The 26,542-nt window shown below is 43.2% G+C and overlaps 1 protein-coding gene across 1 annotated transcript in view; it reads right to left on the bottom strand.

Annotated features, from left to right (window-relative positions):
* CSNK2A1 (casein kinase 2 alpha 1) overlaps positions 1–26,542 on the bottom strand; it is a 1,738,971-nt gene that overhangs the window by 266,624 nt on the left and 1,445,805 nt on the right. The window contains exon 11 of the mRNA XM_044090445.1: positions 7,738–7,838. Within this exon, the coding sequence (XP_043946380.1) occupies positions 7,738–7,838 (101 nt within the window). The remainder of the gene's footprint in view (positions 1–7,737; positions 7,839–26,542) is intronic.

Here is a 26,542-nt window from a genome sequence, read left to right as displayed (position 1 = left end):
GAAGAACATCTGCAGAGAACAGTCTTTGGGAGATCCCTTTCACCATTAAGAAAACCTTCCAAATGTAACAATGCGTTTTACTTCCTACAAAGCTGAAAGTCGAGATAAAATTGACATGTTAAAAGATTACTTGTCCAATGAAATAGACACTTTTGTCACACAGTAAACAATAGCTGGAAAATACTTTAATATGAAGAACCACAGCAAAGCATATGATCCTAAACAGAGACAAAGCAGCACGTATGAATAACTTTGACAGGGTTCTATACTGTCCCCTCTTACTGACAAGTCTGTAATAATATACCTTCGTCTAAAAGGTCTCCCTGCCTCAAAATAAGGAAACCCTATGTGTATCATAACACAACCATGGGATACTATGGATTACCATCCCTATTTCAGCCCTAAATGTAGACAATAAACTGTACACGATCCTTTGAATAAGCACTTTAAAGGTAAAATATCAAATTTAGTCTCTGCTGACTGCATCATCTTCATCTCTTGTACACCACCTCACTGTATCTGATCATGGGCTTACTGTGAAAGGCTACAAGGGGAAAAATTCCCTAACACAGACAGAGAAAGGCCTCTGAAAGGCTCTCATGGTATTACATTAAACAGGTCCGGAAAAATGTTTCCTCTTTCCCCAGGCAAAATGATGGACTCTCGTGAGAATATCATATGGCAAACCTGAAATACTGCCTTCTACACAAAATGACTTAAGGGCTTTAAGTGTATACATGAAAGTTTCTATGCAGTAATTGGATTAGATAAATGGATTATGGGAAAAATATTTTTGCAATGTGGGATTTGCCAAGGATTCACACTATTCCTGATGGCCACAAAATGGTTTGCAAATGTGATTAGACTTTTTCAATAAAATGGGGGTTAGCCCTTTGGCCTAAGATTACCTGCCAACATGTTTACTCGCCTTCTCAAATCAACTTGCTGAAGGATTCACATCTCAATGTGCAAAATCTTGGATCTTTCATCTGGGAGCCTCCTCAAAATTAAGTGGGCTAAGTTTCTTCCATCAGTACTCTCAGAATCTTGCAATTCCTGGAGGCCGGTTTTGGACCATCACAAGATAACAGACACAGAAAAGGATGTAAATTACGAACTATTAGGTAAGCATTTGCAAAACCTGATTTCAAGTGATCATCAAAGGTCCAATGCCAGTCAATGGTTAGAATGGCCTTAGTATAACACTACTACACCTAGTGAGTACGGCATTTATACATCTACACCAAGACTGTTCTGGATAACTGGAAAAGGCCATGTCCAAATATTGCTGGGCCCTTATTTGAGTGTGTGCCAGCAGAGATCATGGGTAAGGAGTATGGCAAGAAAGTATTCTCTTCCCAGAACTGAGTTTATTTCTTGGCTTCAAAATTCCAAGTGTTTGCTATGAGTGACAGAGGTCAATGAGGCTATTTGGAAATTGATTCTACTGGATCTATGTAGTCCTACTGGACACATTCTACAGATATTAGAGTAGGGTAAACATTTATTAAACTAGTTGGCAAGCCATGAGAAGCAGACATCTGAGACGTTTAGTGGCTCCCTATGATCCAGGACATCCTCAACTGTCCTAATATCTGAGCTTTGTCTGGCTAAGATCTACCTGCAATCAACTGGACGTATAAGTGAATTTAAGTACATTTATCTGCACTTTTTCATATAGTACAGCATTTTATTGTTTATTTTTCACTGAATATTAACTGAATTGAATATTGTGGACTCTCTACAGTTAATTCTTCACCCTCCCTGTTCTTGTTTGGTGTTAATCTTGGTGGCTTTGAAATTGCCCACCCCTCTTGTAAATTTGTATTTGGATACTCCTTCTGGGCCCATCTCATTAACTGAGTGCAGTGAGATCATATTCTGATTTCAGGCACTCCTGCTAGTCCCATCTCTTCAGCTGTACTCACTGTGTACACAGAGAATTTGGGAACGACAATCCCCGTAGCCTCTTAAACCTATTCCCTCCCTCAAAAAAACAAAAAACAAAAAAAAAAACAAAAAACAAATATATATATATATATATATATATATATATATATATATATATACATATACACACACACACAGATGTATACACATACTTTATTCAGCTGTTCTTACTGTAACTGTCTTAGTTTGCTAATATAAATATATATATATATATATATATATATATATATATATATATATATATATATATATACACACACACACACACACAGATGTATACACATACTTTATTCAGCTGTTCTTACTGTAACTGTCTTAGTTTGCTAATATATATATATATATATATATATATATATATACACACACACACACACAGATGTATACACATACTTTATTCAGCTGTTCTTACTGTAACTGTCTTAGTTTGCTAATATATATACACATACAGATGTATACACATACTTTATTCAGCTCTTACTGTAACTGTCTTAGTTTGCTGTTCTGCACGCTATCTGTTGAGTTGCTCTTACTCTGCACTTATTACTGCTTGTTAGTAGCCTTCTAATTTACTTCCTTTTGCACTTGTTTTTAGTTATTTGTTAATTTAATTGCAATTATTTAAACTGTACTTGCCGTAATATTGGTACACACTCAGGTGTGCTAGCCTGCACTGCATTTGAATTGTATTTACTGTTTTTAGCTGCTTTTCTCTCTCTCTCTCTCTCTCTCTCTCTCTATATATATATATATATATATATATATATATATATATAAAAAAAATATATATATATATATATATATATATATATATATATATATATATGGATATTCTAAGCTTTCTTGCCTTTTCCTGTAACTAGTCTACACCAGCTACAGATTTGCTGTATCCAGGACTATTGGTAAGCTTCTGAGCCCCCCCCCCCCAAGCCTTTCTGTGCTGGAGGGAAGCCTTCTAGCTTATCAGTGGGAGTGGTAAGCACTAGGTAGCCTATCTGCCACAAGAGGAGTGGTTCCTGGCCCAGAAATTGTAGCTTACTGGCCGTTTGGGTAGTTTTTTCCATCTCTTTCAACTTTCTGGTTTAAAAGCCTGCATTTGCGCTCATTTCCCGCCTTTCCTGTAACTAGTCTAGTCCAGATGCACAGTTGCTGTATCCAGGATTGTTGGTAAGCTTCTGAGCTGCCCAAGCCTTTCTGTGCTGTAGGGAAGCCTTCTAAGCTCATCAGTGAGCGTGGTAAGTACTAGGTAGCCTATCTACCAAAAGAGGAGTGGTTTTTGGCCTAGAAATTGTTGACAGTTGGGCAGTTTTTCCATCTCTTTCAACTTTCTGGTTTAAAAGACCACATCTGCACTTGTTTCCCACCTTTCCTGTAACTAATCTAGTCCAGATACAGATTTGCTGTATCCAAAACTGTTTGTAAGCTGCTGAGCAGTGCCAAAGTCTGCTCTTCAATTTTTCCCTTAGATCTGCTAGTTCTCTCCTCTCCTGCACTTTTACTAGCTTGTTAGTTAAGCACTTTACCAGACTTCCTGTAGCAATTACTGTAGTACACAAGTGTTACCAGCACTAAACGTCCTACAAGGAAACAGCTCCAGTACTTATTAATGCCCACCCCTCCAGAAATGTCTAAAGGTCAGTTCCCTGTGCTTTCACCTATTAACCTGGTGAACCTGGGCATCCTGAGGCAATGTAGCAACTGCCTCATGTACACAGACAACCATCTCCTCTTACCCCCACCAACATTCAGACTTGTGAGAGATGCACTTGTATATCCAAATTGGAAGCCACTCACTCTCCAGCCATGACCAGAACAGCTAGTCAAGAGGAGACGGGTAAGGTCAACACTTGCACCACACCACATGGAAAACAGCCCTCCAGAACACACACCAGCATTGCCTTCACATAAAAACACAAACCACACACCCACCTTCACGGAGGCTCTCAAAAATCTATCCAAACAGCAGAGACCTCCAAGGCAGGAACGCACTTGACCACCACAACAAACTAATCACGAGACACAACTCTCCTAAACAGTGTGCCACTCAACCAAAGCCCCCAAGGCAAAACAGCATGCCCAACAAACTAGTCATAGGTGACTCGATAGTGAGGCACACTGATGTCCCACTCACTAGGTTGAATAAGGAGAAAGTAACAGCTGCCTGTCAGGCGCCAGGATCCTCCACATAATGCACGCACTCAAGTCCCTCAACAACAGGTACAAATATGACTCAGTCATTGTACATGTGGATGTGAATGACCCGAGACGTACCTCCCTTAACTACATGAAGAAAGGCATGGAGGAGCTCTCGGATTATGTAGCCCAGGCGGGTATGACCCTAGCTCTGAGCAGCATCCTACCATCACCCAGAATGATAACCACAGAACAAACAGAAAATAATTGATTTCAACAATTGGCTAAGTTTCTGGTGTCATTCTAAGGGGATCCAGTATCTGTCTGCCTGGGATGACATGACAAACCTCGATGCTTCTGTCACCCCTGGCCTTCCGGATGCTGGCCAAGACTCTTGCCACCACTACAGTGCCTTTTTTAGGCGGTGTTCCAAAGACCAAATTACCACCATAACAGCTACAAACAAATGCAATTTGAGGGTCATGCTACTCGTTAGAAGTCAATCTCTAAATACACTCGTTCGAAATACACCTTAAAATGGAGATCATCGACATTTGTGCTGTAACAGAGACCTGTACAGGGCAGCAGAAAGCACCCTTGCACCAACAAGGCTACAACTCATTCCACACCTTTCGGCCCCAAAACTTGGACCGAAGCTCCAAAGGCGGTGGTGACTGGTAGCCCAACATAAAGCATCTGAGATACTTCAGGTGCAGCTAACATTGGGTAAAGACAGCAATTCAGGTCATAGCCTATAGGGTCCCCAACCATGTCCCTAAATTCACACTCCACATTCCTAAGCACCCTGGAGAATATTAGGGTCCAACCTAACACTCTCATACTGGGTGACTTCAACTACCCCTCCATTAACTGGTAAAACTACTCATGTACCAATACACTTGCCCAGCCCTTTCTGGAATTCATTAATTCCAATGCCCTGGACCAGCTCGTTCTTACCCTCACTAGAGGTAGCAACATCCTTGACCTGGTCATTACTAACATGGGAGACTGTTGCTCTACACCAATAGTCAACTCCTCCCTGGTTAGATCCGATCACAAGCTAATCACCTTGGAAATCCACATCCCCGCCACCCCTCAACAAAGGTAACCACCATGAAAAACTTCTCCAAAGCTAACTTTGGGCTCCTAAAAACAGAGGTGGCTAACTTCACGGCACCCATGCAAATGGAGAATAGTTGCATGACTGTCAAATCATACAACAATGCACTGTACGAACACATACACAAATGCATGGATCTCGCTATACCCAACAGAACTAAGACGCCCTCCTCAAAAAATAAAAAAAAGAAGCCAATCTGGTGGTCCCCTGCCATAAACAAACTCTACAACAGGAGGAGGAAACTGATGCAGAATAAGGTGAAGTCCCAAGACTGGAAAAACTCCCTTATCAGCCTCAACTAAAGGTTGAGATCCTCATCAAATCATCTAAAGCCAACTATGAAAACAGAATTGCAGCAGATGGTAAAGACAACCACAAGGCTTTCTAGAGTGATGTAAAGAATCTCCATGGCAATACCCAGATTTGCTCTGAGCTACTGTACAATGATACCTCCTATACCGAGCCAACAGATTCAGTGCTAACTTTACCCCCCCCCCCCTCAAAGGACCAATCACAATACAAATAGATTGCCAGGCACCCAGTATTACTGCTGCAAAGGTTAAAACAGCACTGTCCAAGGCCAAGAATACAGTTTCTATGGGACCTGACAGTATCCCTGGCTGTGTTCTACATGAACTACTGAGTGAATTGGCACCTCACTTGTGTGCCCTGATCAAGCATAGCCCCACCTCAGGCTTTGTCCCTACTGAATGTCGCACTGCTACAGTCATAACTCTCCACAAAGGAGGAGTGACTACAAACCCTGGGAACTACCGCCCCATTAGCCTGAGGAGTCTGATATGCAAAGCTATGGAACGCATCATCATGGACCCAACAAAGATATAGGGAATCTCCAAACTCTGGATCCTACCCAGTTTGATTTTGTGAAGGGTAGATCATGCCTGCTCAACTTGGTCGATTTCTTTGAGTCAGTCACAGAGCTGTGGATGAAGGCAAGGTGGTTCATACAGCCAACCTTGATCTGGCCAAGGCCTTTGATACCATTCCCCACTCAGGAATCATAGAAAAACTTACTAAGCTATGCATCAACCTCTACATCACTAGGTGGTTTGCAAACTGGCTCACAGATAGAACCCACAGTGTGAAAATAGCTGACTCCAAGTCAGACTGCCGACCAGTCACGAGTGGAGTCCCACGGGGTTTGGTCCTGGGTCCTCTCCTGTTTGGTATCTACTTCTCTGAAGTCCAGGCCAACACAAAGGGACTCTGGTTGACAAAGTTCACAGATGATTGCAAGTTGGGAGCTATTAACTCCCCAAGTGATGTTGACATCCTACAGAAAGGCCTCAATGAGACCAATGACTGGTGTCAGAACCATGGCCTTAAGCTCAATGCCAAAAATGTGTCTTCATCCCCTTTGGGAAAAACCCAGTTCCCTTGAATTACCACATTGATGGTAGTCCACTGAACACAGAAGGCATTATATAAGAGATATGGGAACACAGGTTGACAGCAACCTCTCTTTTGACCACCACGTTGCCATTGTGGTCAGAAAGTCCTTCTATGTGGCACTTAATTACTAAGGGTTTTGCATCCAGGAAGAAAGAGGTCATTATCTCCCTCGACTCTTCTCTCATTAGGCCAAGGATCAAGTACAATGCCCCATTTGGCATGTACCTCACTAGACACATGCAACAACTGGAGAGGCCGCAAAAGTTCCTCACAAAGAGGATCCTAGGCCTTAAACACTTGTCCTATATGGACAAACTCAAAAAAACTCTGACTATTCTCTGTCTTATATTACCTACTTAAGAGGTGATCTCTGCTCGACTTGCAAAGCCATGTCTGACCCAGCTCTGTTAGAAATGCTATATCTAAAGAAATCCGAATCTCTCCGCACCACACGCTCCAGAGACCTCAACCTCAACCAAAAGAACATGCTGGAGGGACAGGTTCATAACCCAGAGACTGCCCATGCTATGGAATAGACTTCCCATACATGTCAAGCAGAGCACCTCACTTGGCCCTCTTCAACAGAAATCTTGATGAGTGGATGGGAAATAGAAAATTCACCCCAGGGATCACTCCAGTGGCTCTACTCGACAGACGCACTAGAAACTAAGGTTGGGTGGCACAATGCCAGGGTAATCCTATGGGCTAGGCTTGTAACAGCTCCAGGGCCATTAGCCTAGTACACACCTATGAATCGATATGTTAAAATGGTTCTTTTTGAAGAAATACAAGACAACACTTTGAATTACTGTTTAAATATGACATCATGGGAAATACAAAATGGACATATGCTATGGAAATGGTCTAAGAATGACTATCATGTGTGGCTCATTAGTGAGTGGATGGTCAAGTGTGAGATGACAATAAAAAAGCACCAACCTAAGGATACGAGAACAATCCCAACAGTTACCAACTACAGAAGGCCTTCCCATTAAATATTTATAGATTTTGAAGACTGCCATGTTAGCACTGAAGAAACATCTTTCTTCAAAACCAAAGTTCAATATATTCTAAACAATTTAAGAATATACATGTACAAACAATACAAGAAATCTGATGGTTACCTGCCAAGAATGTCATTAAACCGTGGATCCAACTCAATGTTGTACTTGTCAATATAATCGTACAGGTCTTCTGTGCCCAAAACTTTAGCTATTCTCACCAACTGCAGAAGGAGAAAGGAAACAGAATAAGTTCAGTAAAATAGTACAAATCACCACATCACCAACACTAAGACCTTCCGATACAATTGACTCATGTCAGTTTATTAAAGTAAACAGCTCACAAGGCACTAGAGAGACCTACTTCAAGTTAGAACAGCTCAACAGACACCACGAGGACAGGACCACTGGGCAATACACTGCATAGAAAATATGACAACTGTTAAAGCTACATTAGGAGAGACTGAATACTGACCTTTTTTAGAAATTAAAAAGTACATGTTCCCCATAAAATCCCAGTGGGGCTATTTTTCTGCCCACAGTCACTGTAGTTTTGTGCATCATATACCTGCAGAGACTTGTAAGAAGAAAATCACTCATGCTCTTGGAGGTCCCAAACAAGCTGCAGGTGGAGCAGCATGACAAAAGTTATGTACACCCGTCTACTAATGATATGCACTGTGGAAATGGTGTCCAACATGGTTAAAGAACACTTATTGGAAACCAATTTTGTCAAAGTTTAATTTTTTTTCCTGTAACAGACATTCTAATAAAAATGTAGAGGGGTCAAGACAATCCTGAAACGCACTACAATTGTAGTATTCTATAGACCAAAGTCTAGTGCTGATTACCTCAACATTCCTTACAGGAAAATGCCAGAGAGAAAACAGTTGGGACTTGAATTTACCAGAAAACTGGAATACTGATTTCACATTAGTAAGGAAATTATTTATAACATATATTCAGGAACTGCTGCAGACTGTAAACAACTCTGCCAAGGAAATAAGCATACTAGATATTGAGTTCCTAAGGAGGAGTGTTACTTCATGCCCAGTTTTATCACCTCTGATGCCCAGTTTTATCACCTCTGATGCCCAGCTATCATGGGGTTATAAAGGTTTCTTCACCCTAGCTAGCAAAAATACAAAGCAAGAGGAAATGAGAATACGCCTATAGACAAAGGAAACAAAATTCCAAAGCTGACAACAGCTTACGTTTTTACCAAAGTCATCTTCATAAAAATTCCCTTATGTTCTGCTCTAGAAGGGGCAGGACTAATGCACATTGTACAAGAACCTTTTCTTACAGTACAGTTTTGGTCCTGGTGTTCTTAAAATGAAAATGGAGAAAAGAGTTCAGATGTGGAATTGGCAGCCATTTCGAAGAAAAATAAGCTAAAACCATGTGGTCAACTGTCAGCTTTCTTTTAACTATGATGTCAAGCTACACAATGACCTTTACGTGAAAGCTTAGGGAGAAATGCTCCAAAACAGTGACATCTTCAGGGTTATATTTTTATATTAAGTTAACATGCAGTAGTGCAGCAGTTACAGCAACTTGAAGGAACACACTTTCTTCCTCTCTACGTCTCAGTCGTGCTGTGTAGAAGTGCACCATATTATGTACTTAACATAACATTCCATCTGCGTTATCCATTTTCATTCTTCCTCAACAGATGGATTCAGATCCAACACTCTGATCCAACTCAGCCAGTACACTTGCTCGTGGCCACCAGCAAACTCTCTTGAGGTCCCTTCCTACTCATAATGCACTAAACCCAATGCCCCTTAGATAGTATTTACAGCCTGAGAGAGAAACTATAAAGGAAATGCCATAACTGGAGTTCAACACAAAGGACATATGGTGTCCCTAAGAGTTCCATTCCTGTAGAAGTCATGTGTGAGAACATGAGGGGGATGGAGGATGGGAAGTTGAGGAAGAAGGAAAATGGACAGCACAGATGGAACATTATGACAAGTACACAACTTCTTTATCTGAAGTTGTCAATTTTTATTCATTTCTCAACAGATGGGACAGAGTCCCCAGCTACCTAAATTCCTTGAAGGACTCTAAGGAAGGACATTCCTGAGAACAGCTGAGCCAAAGGCTGCTTCTTCCCCTCGAGACCAGACCTAGCTTGGCATGAGTAATAAAGGTACGAGGAGTTGACCAAGTTGTAACTGCGCATATATCATACATGGATGCTCTAGTCTGGAATACAGTGGAAGTAGCCAAAGATCTAGTTGAATGAGCCTTTAGTGGTTTAGGTAAGGTGAAATTCATGTTGTTGTCGACAAATGAAATCCAATTAGTCAGCCATCTAGCCAGATTTACCTTTGTAACTGATTCGCCCAACTTGTGTGCAAAGGAAACAAACAGCTGGTCTTTCTAATTTCTTTTGTTCTGTGTGGGTAGAAACGTCCAGCAAGTGCAGCATATGTTCTCCTTTATTTGTAAAGTCTGGGAAGAAAACTGGCAGGTTAATGGCTTGGTTAAAGTTGGCCAGAATGTTCCCCTGCAAGTGCAGCAGTGCACGGCTTAGAGATACAGTAATCCAAAATCAAAACAGCCAGCACCAAGGTGTAAAAAAGTGCAACTTTTATTATAAAGTTATCACAAGCAGACCGGTTTCGGCATTAGGTTCAAGTCTTCCTCAGTGTAACCATAGAAATAACAAGGCACTCCTTATATACACACACCCATATAGAAACAAGAAAATCATTGGCTGTTCACAATTCATTTAATCCTGGAGGAATTAACCCCCCCAATGTAATTATCCATCTTTTTTCTTTATTGTTCAGTATGTTGTGCCAGCCACTCTTATTTGTTCCGTCTCCCTTAATGTCAATAACCGTAAAACTAAAAGTTGCAGAGGGATGTTTGACATTGTACAAGAACCCTTTCTTACAGTACAGTTTTGGTCCTGGTGTTCAAAAATGAAAGTCCCTTCCTACTCATAATGCTTATATAATGCATTTGTCTGCTTTTTAAGTTTGATGTCACTCATGTGTTTACTGGTCCTAAATTTAACGGACCTGGATGTTTGGCCCACATAGAAAGCAGAGCATATACAAGTGGCAAGGTATATAACCCAATCCGATGAGCAGTTGGCAAAGAATTTTATATCATATACTTGACTGGTATTGCGACTGCTAAAAGTTTTTGTTTGGTTAAACCTATTGCAATGAACACAATGAACGTAACTGAAACATCCCTGCAGTGTATCACCCGAAAGTGTAGATTGTTGAAATGGAACGGCTACCTGGGTACCCACCTTATAGTGATTAAAGTGGGACGCCAGGGTCCTACCTCCCTAAAGCCAAATCGGCACTGGTCATCAATCAGAGTCCTAATTTTCTCATCGGCCAACAGGATGTTCCAATTTTCCTGTACCACCTCACAAAAAATACTGGTGTTGCGTCCATATGTAGTGATCATTCTGATAGAGGCAGACTCATTTGTGGATTTATGTTGCTATTGTAACAGTTCCTGTATGGCCATACCACTAACCTCCCTGCAAGCCATAGTGATTACCCGGGTTTATATCCACGTTCCTTAAACCTCCGGACCATATCAGATTTATAATAATTATGTTTGTCACTACCAGAACAAATGCGCTTCACTCTCATGAATTGAGATTTTGGTATATTACTAATGACGTGGCGGATGATGACTGGTCACATGTAAAAGTGAGTTATATTCAGGGAATTTACGAAACACCCGTGTCCAAAGTGCCATCCACATTCTTGGTAACGACATCCAAAAAGGTAATGTGGTTAAGATCTTGTGTACAGGTGAACTCAATACCCCATTTATTCCCATTGAGGTAGTCAACAAATTCCCATAAATACTCCAAATCAGCCTTCCATATAAGCCAACAGTCATCCAAATATCAGCGCCAGATGTCCATTTCTGGCAAATACAAATTGTGTAGGGGATCATATATAAGGTGCTCTTCTATAAAAGCCATAAATAAATTGGAGTAAATCGGGGCAAAGGATGCCCCCATCGCCATCCCCTTAGTCTGCAGAAAGCATTTGTCCTGGTAGTAAAAAACATTTTTGGTCAAGACATGTTCCGTCATGAGTATTAACAGAGTATTAAATCCTGGGGGATATAATTCGGCAACTACCAACCAATACTCAATGGCCAAAAGGCCAGCCCAATGGAGAATATTGGTATAGAGAGAGGCCACATTCAGTGTACAAAGGAACCAATGTGATTCTACCTGGGCCATCAGATAGTATTTGTAAAAATTCAGTGGTATCACGTATTCTAGATCTCACTAGAGGCAGCAGAGGTTTCAGATATTGAGTCAAAAAAACAGCCAGTGGTTCATTCAGCGATCCCCTACCAGAAACAATCGGTCTACCCAGAGGATTGGTTAAAGATTTGTGAATTTTAGGTAACAGATAAAAATGTTGCTTTTGGGATCTTTTATCATGAGATGTTTCACAGTGTTGTTGGGTATAACCCCTTCATCCACAGCATTTTGAATGAAATCTTCTATCTGGTATTTAAATGTATTGGTGGGGTCCAATGGCATAGACATGTAATGTAAATGGTTGTTGAAAGCTGGCACAAAATGCAAGCCTTTACTAAGGGGGTCAATTTGTACAGGGGTAAGAGCATAAGATGAAATATTGAGTACATTATATTCTACTTGTTGCTCAGGATTTGGAGTAGTCTCTCCACATTTGTTACGTTTCTTGTGTTTACGCCCCCCCCCCCCCTCCCGGTGACTGATTTTCCTAAAGGGAAATCCGTACTGGTATTAGTCTGTTTTGGTGTAGGTGAGGTTATTACCTACTGCTAATTCAGAGTCAGTGTAGGAAGAGGACTCATCCCCTGAAGTGCCTGTAGAGGAAAAAGTGTTTTTCTTTAATACGGACCTTGGGCATTTCCTTTTATTTGGTTTGGGGCCAGCCTTAGAAAATGACACTTTTATACGGACCAAATGGTCTACCCTTGTCATTATCCGTAAGGTCTCTATTGAATTTGTGTAACTTACGCTCCTTAAGTTGTTTTTCCAAACCAGCTTTCTTTGTTGCTGAAAATAATTTTGTGTCAGACATACTCTTTTGGTAGAACATTGAATTTAAAACTATTTTTTGAAAAAAATAATGATACTTGTTCTGTTGAACAGGCATTTCATTTTCAAAGATCGAATTTCATGCCACCCATGCATCCTGTGGTACAATTATTTTTACATAATGCTCTCAAAGATCTGCACACTTGTGGTGAAATACAGAACAAACCTCATAACCTCTCAAAGATTCAACAAAGGGCACTAATGGAACTTGTCTAATACCAACATAGTCACTGTAACAGCAGACAAGAGGGGAGCCACTGTAGTCATGGACTTTGATACATATAATAGTGAGGCTTTACAACAACTCAACAACCATTTATATTACATGTCTATGCCTTTGGACCCCACCAATTCATTTAAACACCAGATAAATGATTTCATTCAAAATGCTGTGGATGAAGGGGTTATATCAAACACTGCGAAACATCTCATGATAAAAGATCCCAAAAGGCAACATTTTTATCTGTTACCTAAAATTCACAAATCTTTAACCAATCCTCCGGGTAAACAGATTGTTTCTGGTAGGGGATCGCTGAATGAACCACTGGCTGTTTTTCTGACTTAATACTTGAAACCTCTGCTGCCTCTAGTGAGATCTAGAATACGTGATACCACTGAATTTTTACAAATACTATCTGATGCCCACGTAGAATCACATTGGTTCCTTTGTACACTGGATGTGGCCTCTCTCTATACCAATATTCCCCATTGGGCTGGCCTTTTGGCCATTGAGTATTGGTTGGGAGTTGCCGAATTATATCCCCCAGGATTTAATACTCTGTTAATACTCATGACGGAACATGTCTTGACCAAAAATGTTTTTTACTACCAGGGCAAATGCTTTCTGCAAACTAAGGGGACGGCGATGGGGGCATCCTTTGCCCCCATTTTCGCAGATTTATGACTTATATAGAACACCACCTTATACATGATCCCCTACACAATTTGTATTTGCCAGAAATGGACATCTGGCGCCGATATTTGGTTGACTGTTGGCTTATATGGAAGGCTGATTTGGAGTATTTACGGGAATTTGTTGACTACCTCACCTGTAAACAAGATCTTAACCACATCACATTTTTGGATGTCTTGGTTACCAAGAATGTGGATGGCACTTTGGACACACAGATGCTTCGTAAATTCCCTGAATATAACTCACTTTTACATGCGACCAGTCATCATCCACCACATCATTCGTAATATACCAAAATCTCAATTCATGAGAGTGAAGCACATTTGTTCTGGTAGTGACAAACACAATTATTATAAAGCTGATATGGTCAGGAGGTTTAAGGAACATGGACATAAACCCGGGGTAATCATTATGGCTTGCAGGGAGGTTAGTGGTATGGCCAGACAGGAACTGTTACAATACCAACATAAATCCACAAATGAGTCAGCCCCTGTCAGAATGATCACTACATATGGATGCAACAACCAGTATTTTTTGAGAGGTGGTACAGGAAAACTGGAACATCCTGTTGGCCGATGAGAAAATTAGGACTCTGATTGATGACCGGTGCCAATTTGGCTTTAGGAGAGGTAGGACCCCGGCGTCCCACTTTAATCACTATAAGGTGGGTACCCAGGTAGCCGTTCCATTTCAACAATCTACACTTTCGGGTGATACACTGCAGGGATGTTTCAGTTGCGGTCATTGTGTTCATTGTAATAGGTTTAACCAAACAAAAACTTTTAGCAGTCGCAATACCAGTCAAGTATATGATATAAAGTTCTTTGCCAACTGCTCATCGGATTGGGTTATATACCTTGCCACTTGTACATGCTCGGCTTTCTATGTGGGCCAAACATCCAGGCCCGTTAAATTTAGGATCAGTAAACACATGAGTGACATCAAACTTAAAAAGCAGACAAATGCATTACATAAGCATGTTGTCAAACATCCCTCTGCAACTTTTAGTTTTACGGTTATTGACATTACTAAGGGAGACAGAACAAATAAGAGTGGCTGGCACAACATATTGAACAATAAATAAAACAGATGGATAATTAAGTTGAGGGGTTTAATTCCTCCAGGATTAAATGAATTGTTGTGAACAGCCAATGATTTTCTTGTTTCTATATGGGTGTGTGTATATAAGGAGTGTCTTGTTACTTCTATGGTTACACTGAGGAAGGCTTGAAACTAATGCCGAAACCTGTCTGTGATAACTTTATAATAAAAGTTGCACTTTTTTACACCTTTGTGCTGGTTATTTTGATTTTGGTTAAAGTTGGATCCTAACACCACTCTGGGTAGGAAGGAAGCACTGGCACTTAAAGTGACTATCTTTGTGGGAAATAAAGCATGGGGCTTTAGAAGACCACACAAAGTTCTGAAATTCTTCTAGCAGATGTAATCGCAACTAGAGACCGTTTTAAAGGTCAAGAATCTTAAATCAGATTTAGCTGCAGGTTCAAAGGGGGAATGTGTTTAGGCTTGTAGTACCAAATTTAAATTCCATGGTGGTACAAGATCTTTATAAGGAGGTCTGAGTAGAAGGGTACCTTTCAAAAGGCTTTGCACAGTTTAGAGGAAGCCAGGGAGGAATTCTGAAATCCAGCATGAAAGTTAGTGATGGTTGCGAGTTGAACTTTGATAGTTGATGAACTAGCACCCTCTTTAAATAAACTCACTACAAATTCTCATGTGATCGCTTGCTAAGGGATCTAACATCATCACTGCTGACAATGATCCCAGGGCTTGCAGAATCAAATGGGCTGAAATTCTAGTACTGCAAACTGCATTCTTGACCGGATTCCTTATTGTCTGTACTTGCACTGTTTCTATGAATTCCAATGTTTGAGTTGGTTGCAATTGTGGCCTGATGTAACTGAGGTTATTCCAAGATTTGAACACAGCTGCAACACTTGGTCTTGTGCTTGTACCAAATAATGCCTTGTTGGAGCAGTAATGAGCTAGCTGTCTAAGTAAGGAAACACCCAGAATCCCTGCAGTCTCAAATAAGCTGCTACTACTGCCACACACTTGAACACCCTGGGTACTGTGGTGAGGCCAAAGGGCCATGCTCTGAACTGGTAATGACTGGCTCCCAGCTGGAACTGCAAGTACCTTCTGGATCGTTTGCTCATTTGTGTGTGATAGTACGCATTCTGAACATCTATCAAGCACATCCAGTTATTCTTGCTCAGAAAGGGTAGAATGGATTGAACTGTGACCAACCGGAACTTGGTGTGTTGAACATATTTGTTCAACACATTGAGATCTAAAAATCTGTCTCCAGTCTCTGGTGGTCTTTAGCACTAAAAAAATTGAGCATGTTCCAGATTTTACTTGGTCTAGAGGGACCTCTTGGATAACTTTTCCACCAACGTTTGGATTTCCAGTGCTGCTACTTCCCCGATGTACACAGTTTGTGAACATCGGGGATCTTCCTGGGTAACAGTTGTTAGGGAAAAGGGAATAACCTCTGGAAACTATTCTCTGCACGCAGGTGTCCTTTATGTTTAGCCAGGCTTCATGATGCAGAAATAAGCAACCCCCAAACTGCCTCTAGAGGAAGGCAATCGGGCTTTCCCTCAGGAGTGCTGAAAGGGTCGGTCGGAAAATGGATCTCTAGACAGTCAGTTTTGCGAGCCTCCTCTGCCACAGTGTCTTCTATCATTATCACTCCTCCCCTCTGCCTCTGGGGAACTACCTCCATGGAAAGGACCCAGAGACTTCCTGAACCACATCTTTTGACCTTACCTGTTGACTTCTGGAAAAAGTCTGTTGACAGGTCGAAAAACATATGCCCACTGCAGATAGGATCTTTCCACCTCTCTCACACCTGTACAGGGTCTCTTTTACTGTGGGGCCAAAAAAAGAACCATCAAAGGGAGCGATAATAAAAGATGAAGGATGTCATGAAATCAAAGGTACATCCAGGCATGGCTCCTGATTGAAATAACTGAACCCGCGGCCCTAGGGGCACCTTCTGCAGCATGCCAGATAAGCCTCGTGGACGAATTTGCAATAGACTGAAGGGCAGCCAACTGTAAGGCTACAGAAGTTTGAGCCTCTGCAATAGTGGTCCCTGAAAGGGAAGTCAAAAGTTCCTTAATCAAGTCACTTTGCAGTCTTGTGAAGTGTGCCAAGTAGTTCAGCGACTGGAGAGTAAACACTGAAGCATAAACTGTCTTGCCAAATCTGTACAGTACACTAGATTCTCTGTTAGGGGGATTGACAGTGAACTCTTCCACAAGTTCCTTCTTTGTAGCTGCCACCATGACCACTGCACCATCTAGTACCTCTTCACTCCAATGTTCTCTTCCTATCGGTACAGACAGAATCCTGTCTGGTTTCTTGGGGATCATTTCAATCGTATTAGGTTCCTTCCACTCCCACCTAGAGACCAAATCAATGAGCTCACCGGTGGATGGAGTAACCCAGGAGGTAGACGGGCCAGTCCCAAAAGCTACCAGAAATACAGACTCCTCGGGTGTTGGGCTTTGGGCAGACCAACTACCCTTTTAAGGATCTCAAGGATGTCTCCAAATGAGATGTCACTGGATGGTGATTTAGGAGAGCAGTCTCTCAAAAAGTAAGTACCATAGGTTATGGCCTCCTAGGGAGACTCCAAGTGCCTCCTCTTGCACATATTCCTAGGGACTTCTGATACTTCTCAGGATCATCCAACCGAAGAGATGACAATACTCTGCTGGGTGGTCTGGAAGCTTTGGGTTGTCTGTATCCATGGAGCAGAATGTTGAGGATGGATCTGAGAGGGAAGGATCCATCTGACCTGCTGGAGCAGAGAAAATCCTCTTCACAACCTTGAGAGCAAACCGGTCAGGATAGAAGGAAGTCAACAGAGTCGAGAAAGTGAGCTTCTGGTCCGCTACTTCCCTCCGCTCACAGAGCAGTCCGCCTTAGGCAGACGCCAGAGCTGAGCTGTCCAATGCCAAAGCTCAGAGGAACAGACTGCGCCAAAAATCTCAGAGTTGACCCTATCCCCTCTGATCTGACCTGAAAGCCTCAGCTCCAACATGTGGACCTTAAGATGCCGGGGCCGGTGTACTCAGATTAACAGTCATATCTGAAGACAACACTCCCTTCAGATCCAATCTGGAAGGGCCTGGAACACTCTTATCAGAGGACTACCACCACAGGTTGGGTCAGAGGAGTTAATTAGTGGAGTAGTACATGGATAGCATTCCTGACCTGAAGGGGTAGGAACCATGAATACTCCCTTTTGAAATTGCTCTATGAAGAATCTCATCATCCTTTCCACATCTGCCTCCATGAGACATCTGGAGGAATATGAGGACACCACCGGAGATTTAAAAGTGCTACTCCAAAAAAGTGAAGGGCACCCTGGACAGTACCTGATCCACACTGGGCGTATACACAGTCTGTGGCAATGGTTTAGGATCCAGGGACTTTGGATACAAAGTGCATTTTGTCAGATCAGAGGTAGGGATAGCCAGATATCTGATCAGATCAGTGCATGGTTGGATCCCAAGAGATAACGGATCTGATTTTGCCGTCTTTTTCTTTGGTTCCAAAGATGTTGAAGCAGTGGAATCTGAAGATCTGCACCTTTTTGAAGGGTCCTTGGATTTTGCCTTGACAGACTGAACTACAGAGATGGCTTGACAGAAAGGAGTTTGCAATAAACCTTTTAATGCCAACTTGTTTTTTCTTTCTGTCAAAGCTCTGTGGTTGAGCCCACTGCAAACGTTACAGCCTTGATCTAGGTGCTCAGACCCCAAACAGTACACACACAATGTGGGCATGCAAAACGGCAGACTGATCCCCTTATCTCAAGAAACCTTCAACAGACATCAAGTGTTCAACTTTTCAAAACCAGATATCAACAAAAACCTCAACATTTCTATCTTTAGTATCCAGACAGTAACAACTTAAATACTGCCACCAGAGAAAGGAAGGCAGAGAAATAAGCTAGCAGTTTTTTTTTTTCAAGGGGAGAAAGTTTAATTAGAAAAAAAAGAAAGGAATCCGGGTAGGAAAGGCTTACCAACAATGGTAGTGAGACTACACTATCTGGTGTATTGAAGTGTAAAGGTAAAAAGAGATGAGAATCCATCAGAAACAGGATAAACTTTTTAGCAAATAAGAAAAGTTATATGAAAGGCTAAGCGGTTGAAACAGCTGGAGAGAAAAGGTGACCATGTCTAAATGCAAAAGTGGCAAACCAAATCTGAGGGCCATTAGGTATAGTGCCATTACAGCTAGGAAAGGAGCTTGAGAGCTTGTTGGTGGCCACAAGCTAGTGTAATGGCAGAGTCGGATCAGAATGTCGCAACCGAACCCATTTGTTGAGGAATGAATGAAAATTGAGATCACGTTACATGCAAGCACATCAAAATATGTAAAAAAAATTATGTACTCACCATAACATTCCATCTGAGTAGTTCTACTTAATTTGTCTTCATCCTGTGGGATACCGAATCCATATCAGATCCGAGCCGACAACTTTACTAGCTCCTCCCCTTACCCATAATACACCTCCACTACCTTCCAACCCCCAGATCGAGTTTGCTGAAACACATACTGATAAACCGACCTGAAAAATATAACTGCAGCCCGCGGTCCAGGGGAAGGAGGGAGCGGTTGAAGAAAAATGAAGTAGAACTACTCAGATAGAACGTTATGGTGAGTACATAACTTCTTTATCTGAAGTAGTTTACTTCATTTGGTCTTCAGCTTGTGGGACAGAGTCCCCAGCTACTAAACTCCTGGGTGGCCCTCATGGAAGGATATTCTGGAACACTGTGGAACAAAAGGATGCTTTCCTTCTGGAAATCAAATCCAACTTGTAATGAGAAATGAATGTATGAGATGAGGACCAAGTAGCTGCAGAACAAATATCATCCAAAGAAACTCTAGACCAAAAGGCCTCAGACGTAGCCATGGATCTAGTGGAATGAGCTCTCTCCTGACACAGAGGAGACATGCCTCTGTCCTTGTAGACCTGAAGGCTGCATGAAGAAATCCATCTAGCAATAGTGACCTTGGAGATAGGTTTCCCCAAAAAAGGTTTACAGAAGGATAAAAACAATTGATCAGACTTACGGAAATGTTTTGTCCTGTGTAAACAGAATCGTAACTACCTATGAACATCCAAGCAGGTGGAGTTTATATTCCATCTTGTTAGTAAAATTAGGAAAGAACATAGATAAATTGATGGTCTGGATTGATATTGACTAGTGATGCCACCTTAGGAAGAAAGAATGGATTGATCCGAAGGGAAACCCTATCTTTGTGCAAAATCATATAAGGAACTTTGACGGACAAGGCCTGCAGTTCTGAAACCCTTTTGGCAGAGATAATAGCCACCAGAAATCCTGTTTTCCAAGATAAATACTTTAGATCTGTGGTTGCAGCAGGTTCAAAAGACGGAGCGACCAAAGCTTGAAGAACCATAGTAAGGTCCCCATGGGGGGACAGGATCCTTGACCAGGGGCATAACAGAAAAATGCCTTTAATAAAGGCTTTACACAGCCTGGAGGAGGCTAGAGAGGCAGAATTCTCACCTACATGAAAATGACAAATGGCAAACAACTGAACCTTGACAGCAGAAGAACTAGCTCTGTTGAAAAATCTCAGCTAGAAAATCAAGAATGGTGGAAATAGGAGCCGTGAAGGGGTCTCCTTTGAGAGGCCCAAAAGGAAAAACGTTTCCACTTGCTGCGATAAATCTTCCTGGTCCAAGACTTATGAGCAACCACCAAAATAGACCTAACTGAAAAGGATAATCCAGGAGTCCTAGCAATCACGGGAATTGGAACAGCCAAGCTGTGAGCTTCAAACTGTCCAGGTTCAGATGAAAAACCCCCGAAGGGTGTGAAATCAGATCTTGAATGAGATCCAAGCTCCAAGGCGGAGCCAGAAGGTGAGATCAAAAGAAGGGAAACCATACCTGACTAGGCCAAAACGGGGCAATGAGGATCACTTTGCTCCCCAGTCGACGAGCTTTGTGTAGAAACCTCGGAATAAGAGGCACTGGTGGGTAAGCATATAAAAGACCGGGAGGCCAAGCATGTACTAGAGCATCTTTGGGGTATTCCCCCGGCAGGGGGTTCATAGCAAAAATCTCACTGCACTTCACTTTGGAAGGAGATGCGAAGAGATCGCAGCAAGGCTGACACCACTCACGGAAGATCTGTTTCGCTACTGAAAGATTTAGAGTCCACTCGTAAGGCATCAAAATAGTCCAACAACCTGTCCGCTAGGATGCCGGACCGTCCCGGAATGTGCGTTGCGATGAGAAAGCGACTGGTGGAGATCGCCCACTCCCACACACTCATGGCCTCGCGACAAAGATCTGGTCCCCTCCCTGTTTGTTGATGTACCAGACCACTGACATGTTGTCTGACTGAACTGCTATCGTTCCCAGAAGAAGAAAGGCATGAAGGGCCTGCAATGCCAAAAGGACTACCCTCATCTCTAGAACACTTATGTGCAAGCTGGTCTCTACAGGGGACCACAGGCCTTGGACTGTCCTGCCCGAACAATGATCCCCCACCCGAGTTGGGAGGCGTCCATGGTCACTGTGGCTTGGGCTGGGACAAAGGGTAGTCCCTCCAAAATGTCCGGAGAACACATCCACCATACGAGGGACGACAGACAGACTCGAGTGAGTTGTATTGGATACGCCAATGGAAGTTCCAACAGGGACCATTGTACAGCTAGAGTTCACTGCAGAATTCTCATATGTAACTGGGCACATGGGAGAAGGTTTATGGTCGCCGCCATTGAACCTAAGGCCCTCAACACTGATTCCACCGCTGGGAGATGAGAATGGTAAATGAGACGCATGCATCCTCAGGTTTTGTACTCCCTCTGAGGTCAGGAAGTTTTTGCACTGTAAAGTATCTATCCTTGCGCCAATGTAGTCTATCACCTGTACAGGATCTAGGAGTAATCTGGATGTGTTGATTGTGATCCCCAAACAAAGGGTAAGTATCAAGAAATAATCCCTGGTTTGGGAGAGTAGGCACCTGGTGGGAGCAATGAGGAGCTAATTTGTCCAGGTACGGATAGACCTGAATCCTCTGAAGCCTCAGATGAGCCGCTACCACCATCACTTTGGTGAACACACTAGGGGGCTGTGGTGAGACCAAAGGGTAGGGCTCGAAAATATTAATGATTGACTCCTAGCCGTTAGCGGAAGAACATCCTGGAGATTCTGTGCATTTTTATGAGATAGTAAGCATCCTGGAGGACTAATGAGCACATCCAGTCGCTCTCTTGCAGGTACGGCATGATGGACTGTAGTGTGGACCATCTGTAACTTCTCTGTGGCAACTGACAGGTTCAGGGTGGAAAGGTTCAGAATGGGCCTCAAGTCCCCCGTTTTCTTTGGCACCAAAAGGAACCTGGAGTAGAAGCCCGATCCGGACTGATCTGGTGGGATGGTTTTGATGGCTCATTTTTCTAGCAGCTTAGACATTTTCTGTGCTGCTGCCTCCCTTTGCGTGGGTGGTACGTCCGTAAGGTGTTTGGGAGATTTGGGGGGATGCACAAAAGGGATACAGTAATCTCTGGATATGATCTGAAGCACCCAGCGGTCTGATGTTATGGACTCCCCTTGCCACCGGGTGCAAGGACAATCATCCCCCGACTGCCTCCGGAGTAGAGCAGTCGGGCCACCCCTCAGGGTTGCTGCCCGGGTCTGTCCGAGAAAGGTTCTCGAGATGCAAAATTCTTTGGACCCCCTCTGCCTCTGGGCCAGCGTCCATTCTGTCCCCCCTCTGCCTCTGGGGGAAGAAGAGTCCTGAGTGTCCCGGGAATACTGTAACTTCTGGAACAACATCTTTTGCCCTTTCTGGTTCCGGGAAAAGGACCTTTGAGGGTCCCAGAAGCGGATCCCGACAAAAGACAGGGGTCTTCCTGTCCTCCTCACTCTGGACTAACATCTCTTTGACGGTCTTACCAAAAAGAGTAGAGCAGTCATAAGGGGCATTGGCAAAAGACACCTTGAAAGGTTCCGAAAATTGACAATCTGAGCCAGGCACTGCACCTCATGGACATGCAGGACCCAGCCGCCCTAGCCACTCCTTCAGTAAGATGTGAAAGGAGTCGCATGGAGGTGTTGAAGACTGCTTTCAAAGTGGCCATCCTCACGGAGAACGTGACCCTGTCCTCCTGCGACATGGACTTAGGAGGAGACTCCTCCAGCTCCTTTACCAGGTTGCACTGGAGTCTGGTGACATGGGCCAGGTAGTTCAGCGCCCTAATAGAAAAGGCAGCTGAAACATACACCCGCTTCCCTAGGCGGTCCATCATCCGCGTCTCTCAGTCAGGAGGATGAAACGAGGAACTCTCCTGGGCAAGTTCCTTCTTTCTGGCTGCTGCTACCACCATAGCATCTACGGGGGAGCCCTTGTTCCATGCTGGCCTATCCAAGGGAGGACTTGAAATCTTGTCAGGCCTTTTTGGAATTGGTTCCATCGTGTCCGGCTCCTTCAATGCCTGCGAGGTGACCAGGTCCACCAAAGGATCCGTGGGAGGGGACATCCAGGAAGTAGATGGGTCCATGTCAAAACCCTCCAGGAACATGAACTCGTCAGAAGGAGGTTTGGGGGCAGACCAACCTCCCCATTGGTGAAGTATTTCCAAGATGTCTCCAAAGGAGACATCCTCGGGAGGTGACCTAGGGGAACCTTGCCCATCATCCAAGTCAGTATCCTCGGTGAGGGACTCTGAGTCCAAGTGCCACCTCTTGCACGTATGCTTGCGAGGCACCTCTCCGATGAGGCTCTCTGGGTGGAACTCGCAAGCCCCTTGCTCCTCAGGGGGACCTGTCTGGGGCACCTCGAGCATGGGCTGTCCCTCTGGTAAAATGATGGGAATCGTAGAAAGAGCCGAGGGGGTCTGGGCAGAGTCCGAGGGGACAGTCAGAGGTCTCAATCCAGCGGAGAGAACCCTTTCTACCACACTGAACGCAGAGGGAGAGCGAACCTCCTGTGGAACCAATAAGGAGGCCGGTCTCCCTGGGTCAGAGAGAATCTGAGCCCGACCTGAAGTAGACGGATCTCCGAGGGAGGGAACTTAGATGGACAAAGGCGGAGCCGATGAAAAAAGTTCTACTCCCTCGGATCAGACACCCAAGCTCCGGCCCCGAGAGCGGCTAGGATCTGAGTTGGTCAGATCCGACACGCTCCAAGCAACTGTCGGTATTGAGGAAGCAGGTACCATCGGTGCCAACCCCATGACTAAAACCATCCTCTGATCAGAGTACTCTGAACCCGGTGGATAGACCAGAGAAGGAGAAATAGGCTGGAAAAAAGGAAGCGAGCTCCCCCCCTCCTGAGGGAGAGGGGGCTGGCAAGACCCCCATCTGAATTTGAGTACGAATGAACCTCATCATTTTATCCATGTCAACGTCAGATAGAGATCGGGTGGACCTAGACGAGGCCACAGATTACGACCTTGCGGGTCAGGGCACCTAGACCCTAGAAGTAGAGCGTGTCTCCTCCGGCTCTGGGGAAAACCTCGGAGATTGGAGCCAAGGGGAGTCACGGATCCTAGGAATCTTATCCGGTGAAGGGAGGTCCAGAGACCTTTTGCGTTTTTCAGTCCTAGGTCTTGGCTCTCTCTCCTTCTCCCTGCCCCTTTTCCGCTCTGCTTCCGCAGGCTTTGACATGGGAGGATGAGTCCCAGCCTGGGAGGGAGGAGAAGCAAGAGAAGGAGAGGTGGCCACAGCGAAGCAGAGGACAAGGCAACAGTCTCAGAAGAGGGAAGAAGGCCTTTCAGGGCCAACTTCGTCTTTCTGTCTTTAATAGCATGTGGGTTAAACCCACACATATAGAGCAGTCTGTGCTAAGGTGGCGCAGGGGATAACTTATGGCCACACTCAGTGCATCCTTTAAATATAGGCTTATCAGCCATAACAGTGGAAAAAACAATAAAAGCAGTAACATTTTTCTCACTGAACAAACCACTCACCATACTCGCACAGAATACACAGAGGAGGAGAGGAAGCAGCACACTGACAAACTGCTAAAACCAAGCTAAGCTAAACAACTCTAAAGAACAATAATTCGATGCACTAAGCGAGGGGAGGAGAAGGGGAACTTACACTGTCACTAATCTAACTATAGAAAAGGAGAAAAAAGACTTTGAGACTTTAAACCCACTTACAACTCAGAGCTCTGGAGATCACAATGCTTCAGCTAGCCACGGCAAACGAGATCTGGGGGTTGGAAGGTAGTGGAGGTGCATTATGGGTAAGGGGACGAGCTTTGAGATCGAAGCAGATGCTAGTAAAGTTGCCAGCTCGGATCCGATACGGATCTGGTATTCCACAGGTTGAAGACCAAAAGAAGTAAACTACTTCAGATCAGGCAGGTACAACCAAGAAACACCTACATACATAAAAGTTCCATCTATCCAGAACAGAGGACAAGAGATTTTGGATAACTACAGAGTACACGAGGCTACTGAACCTATCAGAACCTAAACAGGAACACATTAGTAGGACAGTGACAGAGCATCACATTGCATGTAAAGTAATTGACAGAATATTTATATAAAGTACAACTGGTTTCCCTCATATTAACAACATGAATTTGATAGAATATATATATTATATATAATTTGGTAGAACTGTTTTTCCTTCATAACAACAGAGATTTGATGAAAGTGCTTTCTATCAGTTAATAGTGGGATATTTTAGAAATACCATGTGACAGCACCTGCAAGTGCAGAAAACTATGCAGTAAACAAGTATGATTGGCTTAGACATGTGCTTCTGTGAAACAAAGTTATAACACTTCTGAATGTTTTGTAACAAATGGCATACAGGCTTGTAGCAATATCAAACAGTTGAATGTACACAGATATTCATGTGAATAAATCTGCTAAAGGGAAATGGCTACCAGCAGAAAAAGTTAGACTATCTTATCAATAAAAGAACATTTCGGCCTGCTAAGAATTGGTTTTCTTTGGATGAGATAATAATGCTTCAATACAGGAAAAGAATGTTTCATCAAGAACAGTTTGAAACTAGATAAAAGTGACAAACACTGGATATTTTGCAATTTGAGTCATACAAGGAAGTGAAGTATACTGGACAGTACTCTGCCTTATAAAGACAATGTTATAATCTCAGCAGTAGTGCTTGGTTGGCTTGTTTCAATATACCTTTCAGTATACAAATATATAAGCAGCAAACAAATAAATCCAAACCAGTCGAGACGTTGAAAATGTTGAAACAGGTGCCCAGTAGGAAGGTAGTGGGTAGCTGAACCACGACAAAGTAAAATCATCTTTTTTAATACAAAATGGTGAGCCCTTTCGCAATGGTAACCCATTGCTTCATCAGACAGTTCATTCAAACAGCAACACCACTTAAAGGACAACTACAGCAAGCTGGACATTAATTCTAGTCTAACACAGCGTCACCCCCCCCCCCCCCCATCTACTGATCTCTCCACTCAAAAATGACATTACTGCTGAAAGAAGCATTTAATTTCTCTGTTTTTGTGATTCCGACTGAACGGTTATCGGTACTGTGAGCCATCTTCCCTAAAAGGTCACCGTCACGCTTGCTAGATCCTACGACAAGTCGCCCAACTGCAGGAACACAGACTTCAGTAGAATTCAGTAAAGCACGCCCTCCTCTTCTCGTTTCACCCAAGAAACGCCCACTAATTATGCTTGCCCTCTTTAGCATTTCTATTCAGTCTCACCCGTAAACACGCCTACTGATGTGCTTAGAAAACACCCTCGCACTGAAGCAGGAACTTCTTCTACAGTTAGTTGTTGCTGCACGTTTTCTTCTTGTTTTGCCTCGTGGAAAGAAACTCTGCTACATGGTTCTGTGTAGCATTGTAGTAACTAACTTAGCCCTGTAGTAGTAATTA

The sequence above is a fragment of the Protopterus annectens genome, chromosome 12.part0 (genome assembly GCF_019279795.1).
Source record: "Protopterus annectens isolate FY-2018-M chromosome 12.part0, PAN1.0, whole genome shotgun sequence".
NCBI classification, from domain to species: domain Eukaryota; kingdom Metazoa; phylum Chordata; order Ceratodontiformes; family Protopteridae; genus Protopterus; species Protopterus annectens.
This window is presented reverse-complemented; position numbering and strand designations above follow the sequence as displayed.